Source organism: Bombina bombina, chromosome 1, assembly GCF_027579735.1.
Source record: "Bombina bombina isolate aBomBom1 chromosome 1, aBomBom1.pri, whole genome shotgun sequence".
NCBI classification, from domain to species: Eukaryota; Metazoa; Chordata; class Amphibia; order Anura; family Bombinatoridae; genus Bombina; species Bombina bombina.
Genome location: NC_069499.1, coordinates 1,281,775,256 through 1,281,789,944, shown reverse-complemented (window position 1 = coordinate 1,281,789,944; position 14,689 = coordinate 1,281,775,256). Strand labels below are relative to the sequence as shown.

Genomic DNA, 14,689 nt, shown 5'->3' with positions numbered 1-14,689 from the left:
AGGTACTATGCAAGGTCTCACCATGGTTCTTCCCAGAGGGATTTTCAAAATCAGACAAGAGAAACCATCAGTAATTCTGTTTGCTCAGGCTTGGCCTTGCCGGGTCTGATATGCAGATTTGATTCAAATGTCCAGTTGCCCTCCATGATCACTTTCTCTGCGTCCGGAACTTCTGTTTCCAGGTCAGTTTTTCCACCAGGGTCTCAAATCTCTAAGCTTGATGGCATAAAGACTGAACGGTTAGTTCTTAGGCAGGGAGGTTTTTCTGATTCTGATACTGAGACTTTGATACAGGCCCACAAGCCTGTGACCTGGAAGATTTATCATAAGGTCTGAAAGGTCTTTATTTCTTGGTGTACAGATCATGGTTTTTCCTGGTATTCTTTTAGAATTTCTAGGTATTTGCAGGGAGGGTTAGATAAGGGTTTATTTGCCAGTTATGTGAAAGGTCAGATTGCTGCTCTTTCAGCTTTGTTCCACAAGTAGATTGCTAATCTTCCAGACATTCATGGTTTTGTTCAGGCCTTGACTAGAATTAAGCATGTTATTAAAGGAACAGTATACACCAATTCTCATAACTGCATGTAGTAGACACTACTGTGAAGAAGAATATGCACAGATACCGATCTAAAACTTCAGTATAAAACCTTTTAAAAACTTACTTAGAAGCACCCATTGAAAGGGCCTGAGAAGGCAAGACGAGCAGACCCTCCTCTGCATATAAAAAGACCCATTACACAAACAGGAGCAAGCAGGAGTCTGTAGACTTCAGTCTACATCTGATACTTTGGGGCTTGTTAAGGAGTCTGAAAATCAGCACAATGTTATTAAAAAAGCAAATTTATACATCTACCAAACATTTATGAAAAGAAAACTGTAGTGTACAATGCCATTTTAAACCAATTTCTCCTCCTTGGAATTAAAGGTTTTGCAGGCTCCTCCATTTGAGCCAATGTAAAAGATGGATATTAAGCTTCTTTCATGGAAGGTTTTGTTTCTTTTGGCAGTCCCTTGCTCTAGAATAGTGAGTTATTTGCTCTTTCGTGTGATCCTCATCTTATTTTTCATCAGGATAAGGCAGTTTTGAAGAACAAATTTGAGTTTTTACCTAAGATTGTGTCTTGGGATAATATAAGTTAGGATATTAATGTCCATTTGTGTCCTAATCCTAAGAGTTCTTCAGTGAGGCTACTTCATAACTTGGATGTTGTAAGAGTTTTTAAGTATTATGTAGACGTTACTAAGGATTTCAGAAAAACTTTCAGGAAATTGCAGAAAGCTTCTGCTGTTTCTTTGGTTAAAACATTTGATCCATAAAGCTCACTTAGAGGTAGATCAACCTCTACTTAAATTAATTACTGCTCATCCTACCAGATCAGTTGCCACTTTCTAGGCTTTTAAGAATGAGGCTTCAGTTGACCAAATTTGCAACGCAGCTACTTGGTCTTCTTTGCATACTTTTATTAAATTCTACCATTTTCCAGTTTCTTGTTCTTCTGAGGCAGCCTTTGGTAGGAAAGTCCTTCAGGCAGTTTTATCAGTTAAAATTTGATTTTGCCTGTTAGGATATTACTATTTATTCAATTGAAATAACTATTTCCTCTTTGGGTACTATTTGGGTTGTGGATTTAGTTTCACTGTGAACAAAGATATTTATATTCCGCCCCTATTCCTCATTACCCCTGGACTCGACAGCTTGGGCATCACTACCCATTACTCGTGGACTCTCACCACCTCTATAAAAGAAAACAATTTATGCTTACCTGATATTCATTTATTTCATAGTGAGGAGTCCATGAGACCCCACCCTGTAATCTTGATATTGCTTTATTTTTCTGCATATATTTTCCCTTACTTCTTTTCCTACCTTTTTTGCTTGGCTATACATCAGACTAGTTTCCAGTAAGGTAGGAAGGGTTTTTCTAGAGCTCATGGGTTTGGTAATCTTTGCCTCCTCCTAGTGGCAGGAAAGAGTAACATCAGGAGTAATGGATTGTGGACCCTCATTACCATGAAAAAAATTTAATTAATCACGTAAGCATAAACTATGTTTTCAATTAACCTTTCAACATGCAAGTGAAGGAGCTAATTTTTATATTGCACTCACTTATCAAAGCAAAATATCTATGTACCTATGATGGCAACACCCTGCATATTTTACAAACAAAAAGACTTCTAAAACATTTATTTTGCATTTGTGCAGACTACAATGTGATTCTTAATTGTGGATACATAGTATGAATATATAAAAATGCCTTTAATTTTATCTGCATATAAATATTAGTATCAGCATAAAAAACTAAATTTATGCTTACCTGATAAATTTCTTTCTTTTGCGATGTGCCGAGTCCACGGTTTCATCCTTACTTGTGGGATATTATCCTTCCTAACAGGAAGTGGCAAAGAGAGCACACCCACAGCAGAGCTGTCTATATGGCTCCCCCCTTAACTCCACCCCCAAGTCATTCGACCGAAGGCTAAGGAAGAAAAAGGAGAAACTATAAAGGTGCAGAGGTGACTGAAGTTTTCAATAAAAAATACTATCTGTCTTGAATAGACAGGGCGGGCCTTGGACTCGGTACATCGCAAAAGAAAAATTTATCAGGTAAGAATAAATTTTGTTTTCTTTTACTTGTGGGATACCAATACCAAAGCTTTAGGACACGGATGAAGGGAGGGACAAGACAGGAACCTAAACGGAAGGCACCACTGCTTGCAAAACCTTTCTCCCAAAAATAGCCTCAGAAGAAGCAAAAGTATCAAATTTGTAAAATTTGGAAAAGGTATGAAGCGAAGACCAAGTCGCAGCCTTACAAATCTGTTCAACAGAAGCATCATTTTTAAAAGCCCATGTGGAAGCCACCGCTCTAGTAGAGTGAGCTGTAATTCTTTCAGGAGGCTGCTGTCCAGCAGTCTCGTAAGCCAAACGGATGATGCTTTTCAGCCAAAAGGAAAGAGGTAGCTGTAGCCTTTTGACCTCTATGCTTTCCAGAATAGACAACAAAGAAGATGTTTGATGAAAATCTTTGGTTGCCTGCAAATAAAACTTCAAAGCACGAACCACGTCCAAGTTGTGCAACAGACGTTCCTTCATAGAAGAAGGATTAGGACACAAAGAAGGAACAACAATTTCCTGATTGATATTCCTGTTAGTAACAACCTTAGGGTGGAACCCAGGTTTGGTACGCAAAACCACCTTATCAGCATGGAAAACAAGATAAGGCGAGTCACATAGTAATGCAGATAGTTCAGAAACTCTTCAAGCTGAAGAGATAGCAACTAGAAACAGAACTTTCCAAGATAGAAGCTTAATATCTATGGAATGCATGGGTTCAAACGGAACCCCCTGAAGAACTTTAAGCACTAAATTTAGACTCCATGGCGGAGCAACGGGTTTAAACACAGGCTTGATTCTAACTAAAGCCTGACAGAAAGCCTGAACGTCTGGGACATCTGCCAGACGCTTGTGCAATAGAATAGACAAAGCAGATATATGTCCTTTTAAGGAACTAGCTGACAATCCTTTCTCCAATCCCTCTTGGAGAAAGGACAAAATCCTAGGAATCCTGATCTTACTCCATGAGTAACCTTTGGATTTGCACCAAAAAAGATATTTACGCCATATCTTATGATAGATTTTCCTGGTGACAAGCTTTCGAGCCTGAATCAAGGTATCTATGACCGACTCAGAGAAACCCCGATCAATCCCAGATGGTTCCCAAAGGAAACAAAAAACTAAATAAAAGACATCAATCGGATACAAAAAAAATAAAAGGCAACCCGAAGGTTAACGCCTAAAGAGACACATAAGCAGGTTGAATCACATAAACATTATTATAAACCCCCCTGTCCAATAACCCCGCTCAGGAGATATTAACCCTGGATTCCAAGATCTAACAGAGACTCACTGAGACCCTTATGTTATAAGTTAAACCCGCGAGGAGCTTTAGCCCCACGGGAAACATCACGTAACAGTACATTGAAAAAGTAAAATGAAACGATCGTATCGGAATCAACGCCATGGAATAGGAATAGTGACGAATAGTAGCATCGCCTCCGCCATGGACTTGAGAGAAGAAAGCAGGCAGCAGAGCAAAGTTCAACAATGCTGATTGCTTGAGGAGCTGTTAATATAAGTTGGAATGGTTTCGCAGAAAGAAACTTCCTGCATCTCCGGACTTTCATCCAAGCCCTCACTGAGAGACTGACAGGACTACTTAAAACTCCTGTCAAAAATTGACAAAGTCCGGAGCTGCAGTTAAAAACTTCAGAATCTTTATTCGTATCTTAAAAGCGGTTACATGTACAGACAAATAAACATGCCCTTAGTGTACAAAGCTTACACGTTTCGGCTAAACGCCGTACTCATAGCTTTGGTCAATTTTTGCATCTATGAGCCTATTCCTATGGAGCTTTGGCAGTTGGTGAATCCCTGGAGGTCTAATCATTCAAGGAGGTGAAGTACAGCTGCAATTTCTCCCTTCTCCCCATGATCGTTTTACCTGGTAAACCCTCCCCCTCGTAAGCCGGCTACGTCTTCCGATGTCATTCTTCAGAGCCCCGGAGTCAGTTTGTGTGGCAGACGCCTAAGCTGCATGCCGCGGCTGTTAGTTTGTGGGAACATATTCCAAGCTGAATTACGGCGGAACACTGAGAGCCTAGGAGAGAGGTCTCCCAAACGGTTCAACTCACAGTGGGCGACAGCAGGAAGGCCGTGAAGAGAGGGTAAGTCCGTAGAGTTTAAGAAGGAGCTGTGGGGACTTTGGGAACATTGGATTTTGTGTGACTTGACACAGCAGTGCATATGGCACAGAACTGTTTCATTTACTTTACTTCACTGGAGGTACTTTTGTGTGACACAAGGGTCTCCCCTTCACGGGGGTTACTAATAGTTTTACTTAAAACTCCTGTCCCATGTCAAAGAGTACTACCCTCCATAAGAGACAAAAAACAAAAATTCTGACACGTCTCTGCAAACCTCCTGAGATGAAAGGCAAAGAATGACTGGGGGATGAGGGGAGTGGGAGGAGTATTTAAGCCTTTGGCTGGGGTGTCTTTGCCTCCTCCTGGTGGCCAGGTTCGTATTTCCCAAAAGTAATGAATGCAGCTGTGGACTCTTTCCATTTAAGAAGAAAATTGTACATTCATTGCTTTGTTTTGTTCTCTATAGCTGTAATTCCCCACTAAAAATTATGCTTCCCCTTCCCCCAAAGGGACAGAAGACCTGTAGTGAACAAGGCAGTTTTCTTTAGACTTTCGATGTGCAGGACAATGCTATAACTAGTCCTAAAGGGATAGTCAAGTCCAAAATAAACTTTCAGGATTCAAATAGGTCATGTAATTTTAAACAACTTTCCAATTTACTTTTATCACCAATTTAGCTTTGTTCTCTTGGTATTCTTAAACTTAGGTAGGCTCATATGCTAGTTTCTTAGACCTTGAAGGCCGCCTCTAATCTAAATGCATTTTGACAGTTTTTCACCACTAGAGGGTGTTAGTTCATGTGTGTCATGTAGAAAACATTGAGCTCATGCATGTGAAGTTAGCACGGATTGGCTAAAATGCAAGTCTGTCAAAAGAACTGAAACAAGGGGGCAGTTTGCAGAGGCATAGATATAAGGTAATTACAGAGGTAAAACGTGTATTATTATAACTGTGTTGGTTATGCAAAACTGGGGAATGGGCAATAAAGGGATTTGCTATCTTTTTAAACAACAACAATTCTAGTGTTGACTGTCCCTTTAAACTTTACAAAGAGGCCAGAAATATAGATTCAACCAGGCTTTTCAAGGGGTGTATTCCTGTGCTCGTCATGCAATTTTTTTTCATGTAGGTAAAGTCCATTAAAACACAGCCAGCAAAGCAATCAGTGATTGGTACCTTCATGCAACTGACAATCCTGTCTGTGCCCTGCTCTGGCGCTGCAAAGATTTTAGCTCCTGGGCAGGACTACAACTTTTTGTTAAATATATATATATATGTCATTGATAATGTCATGCAAAGAGTGTGTGTATGTATGTATATATATATATATATATATATATATATATATATATATATAATTGATGCCTGCACACTGTACAATTGTTTCTTCATATTCACTTACCCTTCAGTGAAATACTCAGGAAATGGCCATGTTCTGTGAGCATCATCATGGTGAGGCCAGTTACGAGTGGTGCTTGGACGTCGAACATGCTGTGATTGCCGCTTTTGTTGCATAGCTTGATTGACCCCTGCCACATAACGTGCAAATTCGGGATCTGAGCCAACTGCACATAAAAACAGAATAAAATTCCATTGTCAGTGTCGAACACAGTCAGCTATTCGTACTGCAATTATCCCTGAAAATAATCTTTTTAGCTTCATTGTCTTTTAGCATCAATGAGATGCTGACTGACTTGTATATTGTAATAACTTGTTTACCGTAAAATGTAACCTAAAGTATTTCTGTACACACACACACATATATATATATATATATATACCTACATACATACATACACACACACACAGTATATAGACATGTAAATGGACTGCACTCTCAAATCAGAATGGGTACACATACCATATGTCACAAGCAAAATTCACAGCGGTGCTCACTAGCATTCCTAGTTAGCTACATTTGCTTGTAGTGATTTAGGCAAGTCTGTAGGAAAAATTACACAGATAAAAAACAAGATGAAAGAATTAAACAGCATTTAGCCAAATAGTGATAAGTCAAGATCTATTCCTCCCTGGGTCCCCAACCTACAACCACACATGCAAGCTTTTAACCAAACAGGCTTATGTCATTTTTCTAGACACATACAAAGCACAGTAATGGAATGCACTCTCAAACGAAAGTGGATATCGAGTGCCAAAAGCGAAACTCACAGCCCTGGGAACTCACCACTATCTAAGCAATCTAAGCATGGGGAAAGTCACCCCTTTTTTGGAGTAGGAGATACCTTTTTTCTCCAAGGTTTATGTATGAAGTACAAGAATATGCAAAATAAAATACTGCCAACTCAAGTACATAATCTTAAATTCAGGCATTTGGTAAATGTGAATTAATGATAACCATGAATCCATAAACGTATCTGAAAACTAATTGTAAAAAAATATTGACTCATGCATTATTTGTGAATGTATTTGGGGGGGGGGGAAGAAATGCCTTATAGCTGAAGGTACTTTATACAATCCTCTGAAAAAATAAATATGATCGGTGTAACTCAAGTAAAATAATGTTTATTAAATACAGAGCACTCAAGTGAAACAAAAAACAATGCAAATACATTAATGCCAGAATTTAAACGTATTCTAACAAGGAGATGCCTTTTCTAACAACCAGAGATCAACAAATATAACAAAATTTAGGAGATTAAAAAAATTAATAATTCTTTATGGCATGTATATTATATGAGGATGAGCCTTAGTAGCCCAGTTACATGCAGAGCTGGACAAAAGTGATTTACAACTATGATGGTACACACCAATACTAGAAGATCAGCTGTGACCTGCTGTACCTCTCCCTGTCCAAAATGCCAGTGCTTAAGGACATTCTATGAAAAGACAGGGCTTATTTAATAGAACTATAGTGTCCGGACATCTCATTTTTGTCAAGCCAATAACACCCAGAGAACTAAGGGAATAAGGAGAGCAATGAATAACCAGAGTACCCTATACACAACAGTAACATTAAAGAAACCCAAGAGGAGAAACAGCTTAGAGATGATGTCAAATACCAAGTTTACTGACAATGCTGGGTACCAAATAATTTTCCAGTCGCTATGGCAACCTACTTAGCATTTACCCAAGCTCTGCATTTAAAAGTGATGGTAAATTATGTGTATATAAAATGGTATATATATTCATGTATATTACTTATGATATGCTAATAAGGTTCGCATTAACGTTTTTAAAAAATAATGTTAATTTAAATAAATATAATAATTTTTCAAACCTGTCCGTGATGTACTTTCCCTCCTCCCACTAAGAATGCCAAGTCCGCAATTCTGTGACGTTCACAGTGGGTTGGACCTCTCTACACAGCACAGAATTGGGTGGAGGGAAGCTACATGACGGACAGGTCAACAGGCACTATCACTCAATGCTTGCCCCCGTTCAGCCAGATAAATAAAAGTTTCCAGGAAAAAGGGCAGATGTGCCCATGTGCGTTTTTAACTTAACACAACCTAATAGAATACAGCGAATCATATGACTTCACTTTTTATTGGATTTTTGCGCAGAGAGGAAAAAAAATTGACTAGCGAGGGAGGCTGGAGGTGGAAATGTGCACTTTACAGGTAGGAATAACAAAAAATGAATGTTTGCTTATTATATATATATTTTGACATGCTCTTTTTGATGGCTCTTTAAAGACAGACATAAGTATTCATTTTAAAGGATAGCATTTGTGACATGAAACAGATTGAAAATACAACTTTAAAATGAACATCTTTCTGATGCATGTTGTTTATGTTTTAATGCTAGTTTTGTTACCTATCATTTTACACCATTGTAACTTCTGCAGTGAAGCTGCTCACACTAAGGAGCAATATGTTAAACTTAATACATGACCAGTAATAACAAAAAATATAAATGCACTGAACATTAAAATACAGAACAGAAGATCACCTGCAGGATCAAAAGGCAAAATATCTCCAAGCATCCCAAATACACCTTCACTTTGGTCACGGTTCGGCCAGGTGTTATTCCTTGGTCCTTGTGGTTTCTGTCCTAACATCTCTGACATCATGTTATCCATGAAGCTGCTTACAAGGCCCAAGCTATACAAGTCAGGACTAAGATCAGAGAGACCTTGGTTGCTCCATTGATTCATCTGACTAAGAGGAGACAACCCACTTCCTACAGCTTGGGTTGGCTGCTGTGAGGAACTATTTAACCACTTTCCTGGAGCATGGGATTGTTGTTGCTGACTAACTGGCTGAAATAAATGCTGGTAGTACTGCAGTTGCTGCTTTTGTGGTAACTGCAGCTGTGGTGGTTGCTGTAGCAATCCCTGCTGGGGAGGATGCACTGGAGCATGGGATACAGGCTGTGATGGTGGTTTCACTGTCCCCTGTTTCTGCTCTGGAGCTCCAGCTGATGTTGTAGAGTTCCTTCTCTTGACCACAGGGGAAGTCTGCTGGGATTTACTCATGTTAAAGCCTGACAAAAAGTCAATAACGTCCTGCATTTCTTGGTCAGTGGGTAAATTCATTCCTTTGTCATCCTTCAGATCATCTCCTTTAAAAAAATCTTCCCGTTTGTCGACAAGAAAACCATTAGCAAGCTGGCTATTTGTACTTTGCAAAGAGTCTGTCGATCTGGGAAAATTGCCGATATTGAGGATGCTTTGTAACTTTGAGTCCATGTTAATGGGGTGTTTAGCCTTTTCTTCCGAGTTAGTAGTAGTTAAGACATTTTTGGAAGAAGTCTGTGGGACAGAATAGCTCCCATTGTGACCTGAGCTACTACACGAAACTTTCTTTGTGAACCTTGAAGTCAATTTAGAAAAGGTCTTCTGCAGTCCTCCTGTGGATTTGCTACAATTCCCATGTGGGTGATCAATTTGATTTCCAAACTCTGAGATTTCACGCTGCAGCTGAATTTGTATAATTGGTAGTGCCTGCTCCCTGCAAAGCAGAAGCGAAAAGATAAGAACAAGAAATTAATACAAAAATGTAAACCAATAATCTTATTTTATGGTTTCAATTTGTGAAGTATGAACAACCAACATAATAGCAACGTGCCAAATATATACTACAAGATCTTATATTCTGCTGATTATTTAACATTTCAATTTATATCTCGATTAAAACAAAGTATATAAACAAACAAATATAAACTACCTGTTCCAGGTTCTAAGTAAAGGCCTATTACTTCTCTAACGATTGAGCAGCGTGTAAAAAGACTATTGCAACAAAGTATATAAAAAGTATTTTTCCTCATTACCCAAACTCTATTACTCAATCAGATCTTTAATTTAATTACCAATTTGGACTTATATGGGCACAAAAGAATGCTATCTGACGGCGCTAACTCAGAGACCTAAGCTCCTATAACCAATGGGTCTCTAGTTACCCATAAAATAAAAACAAATTTGTGGGATGTATAAGGAGCGCCTAGGATGTAGGCCAGGTCTAGGATAAGTGATAGGGAGGTTGAGAAATATCAGCAAATGGCTTCAATATATAAGCTTAAAATATGGGATATATTTAATAATACATGAACCAGCATTAGTAACACATATTAAAACATATTAAAACAAAGTACATGGATCCATAGTACTGATTAATGACAATGCAAATTAATGCAATAATAAAAAGTTACAAAGAAATACAATGATAATATGATTAAAATGATTAAAAGCAATGCGAGCAGTAACAAAATGCGGATGATGGAAACAGATAAAAACAAATATAAACAAGTATAGGCAATAATCCGTAATGTGCCCCTGGGTACAATGTGTAGAGAATGTCAAATTATATATAAAATGTGTAAAAAGTGTAAAAAAGTGTATCCAAAAATATTGTATCCAAAAATAGCAAAGGTGATGATAGGTGACAATACAGTCAGTATAAATTAAAAATTAGATGACAATGCAATAAATAAAATCCAAAGTAGAGTTAGTAGTGTCTGTAGGTCCAAAGTGAAACAAATAAAAACAATTCCTAGTGTACAAAAATAAGTGTTCAAAAATGAGAGTTCCAAAATAAAAGTATTCCTGGTGTTCCAAAACTAGTGATCCAACTTATCCAAAAGAAGGGGTTAATCCTCCAAAATGTGAAAAGATGAAAAGTATGCTGTAATCAACTCCAAAAAATGTTTAAAAAATGCCAAAGAAGTAATAAGAAAAATAAGAAAAAGCTAAGTGAAAGTCAATATGCAAATGATAATCAATGTGAAAAAAATCTCCAAAACCTGTGAAAAAAAAAAAAAAAAAAAGGTTTTGGAGATTAAGGTAAAAAAACATAATTTATGCTTACCTGATAAATTTATTTCTCTTGTAGTGTATTCAGTCCACGGGTCATCCATTACTTATGGGATTATATCTCCTTCCCAACAGAAAGTTGCAAGAGGATCACCCAAGCAGAGCTGCTATATAGCTCCTCCCCTCACATGTCATATCCAGTCATTCGACCGAAACAAGACAAGAAAGGAGAAACCATAGGGTGCAGTGGTAGTTTGAATTAAAATTTAGATCTGCCTTAAAAGACAGGGCGGGCCGTGGACTGAATACACTACAAGAGAAATAAATTTATCAGGTAAGCATAAATTATGTTTTCTCTTGTTAAGTGTATTCAGTCCACGGGTCATCCATTACTTATGGGATACCAATACCAAAGCTAAAGCTAAAGTACACGGATGATGGGAGGGACAAGGCAGGAACTTTAAACGGAAGGAACCACTGCCTGTAAAACCTTTCTCCCAAAAACAGCCTCCGAAGAAGCAAAAGTGTCAAATTTGTAAAATTTTTAAAAAGTGTGAAGTGAAGTGAAGACCAAGTTGCAGCCTTGCAAATCTGTTCAACAGAGGCCTCATTCATAAAGGCCCAGGTGGAAGCCACAGCTCTAGTGGAATGAGCTGTAATTTTTTCAGGAGGCTGCTGTCCAGCAGTCTCATAGGCTAAGCGTATTATGCTACGAAGCCAAAAGGAGAGAGAGGTAGCCGAAGCTTTTTGACCTCTCCTCTGTCCAGAGTAAACGACAAACAGGGAAGAAGTTTGACGAAAATCTTTAGTTGCCTGCAAATAGAACTTCAGGGCACGGACTACGTCCAGATTATGCAAGAGTCATGGAACACAGTGATGGAACAACAATCTCTTGATTGATATTCCTGTTAGAAACTACCTTAGGTAAGAACCCAGGTTTAATACGCAGAACTACCTTGTCTGAATGGAAAATCAGATAAGGAGAATCACAATGTAAGGCAGATAACTCAGAGACTCTTCGAGCCGAGGAAATAGCCATCAAAAACAGAACTTTCCAAGATAACAGCTTAATATCAATGGAATGAAGGGGTTCAAACGGAACACCTTGAAGAACTTTAAGAACTAAGTTTAAACTCCACGGCGGAGCAACAGTCTTAAACACAGGCTTAATCCTAGCCAAAGCCTGACAAAAGGCCTGAACGTCTGGAACTTCTGCCAGACGTTTGTGTAGAAGAATAGACAGAGCAGAAATCTGTCCCTTTAACGAACTAGCAGATAAGCCCTTTTCTAAACCCTCTTGTAGAAAAGACAATATCCTAGGAATCCTAACCTTACTCCATGAGTAACTCTTGGACTCGCACCAGTATAAATATTTACGCCATATCTTATGGTAAATTTTTCTGGTAACAGGTTTCCGAGCCTGTATTAAGGTATCAATAACCGACTCCGAGAAGCCACGCTTTGATAGAATCAAGCGTTCAATCTCCATGCAGTCAGCCTCAGAGAAATTAGATTTGGATGATGGAAAGGACCCTGAATTAGAAGGTCCTGCCTCAGAGGCAGAGACCATGGTGGACAGGACGACATGTCCACTAGGTCTGCATACCAGGTCCTGCGTGGCCACGCAGGCGCTATCAGAATCACTGATGCTCTTTCCTGTTTGATCTTGGCAATCAGTCGAGGAAGCATCGGGAATGGTGGAAACACATAAGCCATGTTGAAGACCCAAGGGGCTGTCAGAGCATCTATCAGCACCGCTCCCGGGTCCCTGGACCTGGATCCGCAACAAGGAAGCTTGGCGTTCTGGCGAGACGCCATGAGATCCAGATCTGGTTTGCCCCAACGATGAATCAGTTGAGTGAAGACTTCCGGGTGAAGTTCCCACTCCCCCGGATGAAAAGTCTGGCGACTTAGAAAATCCGCCTCCCAGTTCTCCACGCCTGGGATGTAGATCGCTGACAGATGGCAAGAGTGAGACTCTGCCCAGCGAATTATCTTTGAGACTTCCAACATTGCTAGGGAACTCCTGGTTCCCCCTTGATGGTTGATGTAAGCCACAGTCGTGATGTTGTCCGACTGAAATCTGATGAACCTCAGAGTTGCTAACTGAGGCCAAGCCAGAAGAGCATTGAGTATTGCTCTCAACTCCAGAATATTTATTGGGAGGAGTTTCTCCTCCTGAGTCCATAATCCCTGAGCCTTCAGGGAGTTCCAGACTGCGCCCCAACCTAGAAGGCTGGCATCTGTTGTTACAATCGTCCAATCTGGCCTGCGAAAGGTCATACCCTTGGACAGATGGACCAGAGAAAGCCACCAGAGAAGAGAATCTCTGGTCTCTTGGTCCAGACTTAGCAGAGGGGACAAATCTGAATAATCCCCATTCCACTGACTTAGCATGCATAATTGCAGCGGTCTGAGATGCAGGCGCGCAAATGGCACTATGTCCATTGCCGCTACCATTAAGCCGATTACTTCCATGCACTGAGCCACTGACGGGCGTGGAACGGAATGAAGGACACGGGAAGCATTTAGAAGCTTTGATAACCTGGACTCCGTCAGGTAAATTTTAATCTCTACAGAATCTATAAGAGTCCCTAGAAAGGAGACTCTTGTGAGTGGTGATAGAGAACTCTTTTCCACGTTCACTTTCCACCCATGCGACCTCAGAAATGCCAGAACTATCTCTGTATGAGACTTGGCCATTTGAAAGCTTGACGCCTGTATCAGGATGTCGTCTAGATACGGAGCCACCGCTATGCCTCGCGGTCTTAGAACCGCCAGAAGTGAGCCCAGAACCTTTGTAAAGATTCTCGGGGCCGTAGCCAACCTGAAGGGAAGAGCTACAAACTGGTAATGCCTGTCTAGAAAGGCAAATCTTAGGTACCGATAATGATCTTTGTGAATCGGTATATGAAGGTAGGCATCCTTTAAGTCTACCGTGGTCATGTATTGACCCTCTTGGATCATGGGTAGGATGGTTCGAATAGTTTCCATTTTGAATGATGGAACTCTGAGGAATTTGTTTAAGATTTTTAGGTCCAAGATTGGCCTGAAGGTTCCCTCTTTCTTGGGAACCACAAACAGATTTGAGTAAAACCCTTGCCCTTGTTCCGTCCACGGAACTGGGTGGATCACCCCCATTACTAAGAGGTCTTGCACACAGCGTAGAAATGCCTCTTTCTTTATTTGGTTTGCTGATAACCTTGAAAGATGAAATCTCCCTTGTGGAGGAGATGCTTTGAAGTCCAGAAGATATCCCTGAGATATGATCTCCAACGCCCAGGGATCCTGGACATCTCTTGCCCAAGCCTGGGCGAAGAGAGATAGTCTGCCCCCCACTAGATCCGTTTCCGGATAGGGGGCCCTCTCTTCATGCTGTCTTAGGGGCAGAAAAAGGCTTTCTGGCCTGCTTGCCCTTGTTCCAGGACTGGTTAGTTTTCCAGCCCTGTCTATAACGAGCAACAGGTCCTTCCTGTTTTAGAGCGGAGGAAGTTGATGCTGCTCCTGCCTTGAAGTTACGAAAGGCACGAAAATTAGACTGTTTGGCCTTTGACTTGGCCCTGTCCTGAGGAAGAGTATGACCCTTACCCCCAGTAATGTCAGCAATAATTTCTTTCAAGCCGGGCCCGAATAAGGTCTGCCCTTTGAAAGGAATATTAAGCAATTTAGATTTAGAAGTCACGTCAGCTGACCAGGATTTAAGCCATAGCGCTTTGCGCGCCTGGATGGCGAATCCGGAGTTCTTAGCCGTTAGTTTGGTTAAATGTACAACGG

At 40.1% G+C, this 14,689-nt stretch overlaps 1 protein-coding gene across 1 annotated transcript in view; it reads right to left on the bottom strand.

Moving 5' to 3' along the window:
- The window catches only part of GARRE1 (granule associated Rac and RHOG effector 1), a 481,286-nt gene that overhangs the window by 47,132 nt on the left and 419,465 nt on the right, over window positions 1–14,689 (bottom strand). The window contains 2 exon segments of the mRNA XM_053701459.1: window positions 6,107–6,269; window positions 8,617–9,617. Of these exon segments, the coding sequence (XP_053557434.1) occupies window positions 6,107–6,269; window positions 8,617–9,617 (1,164 nt within the window).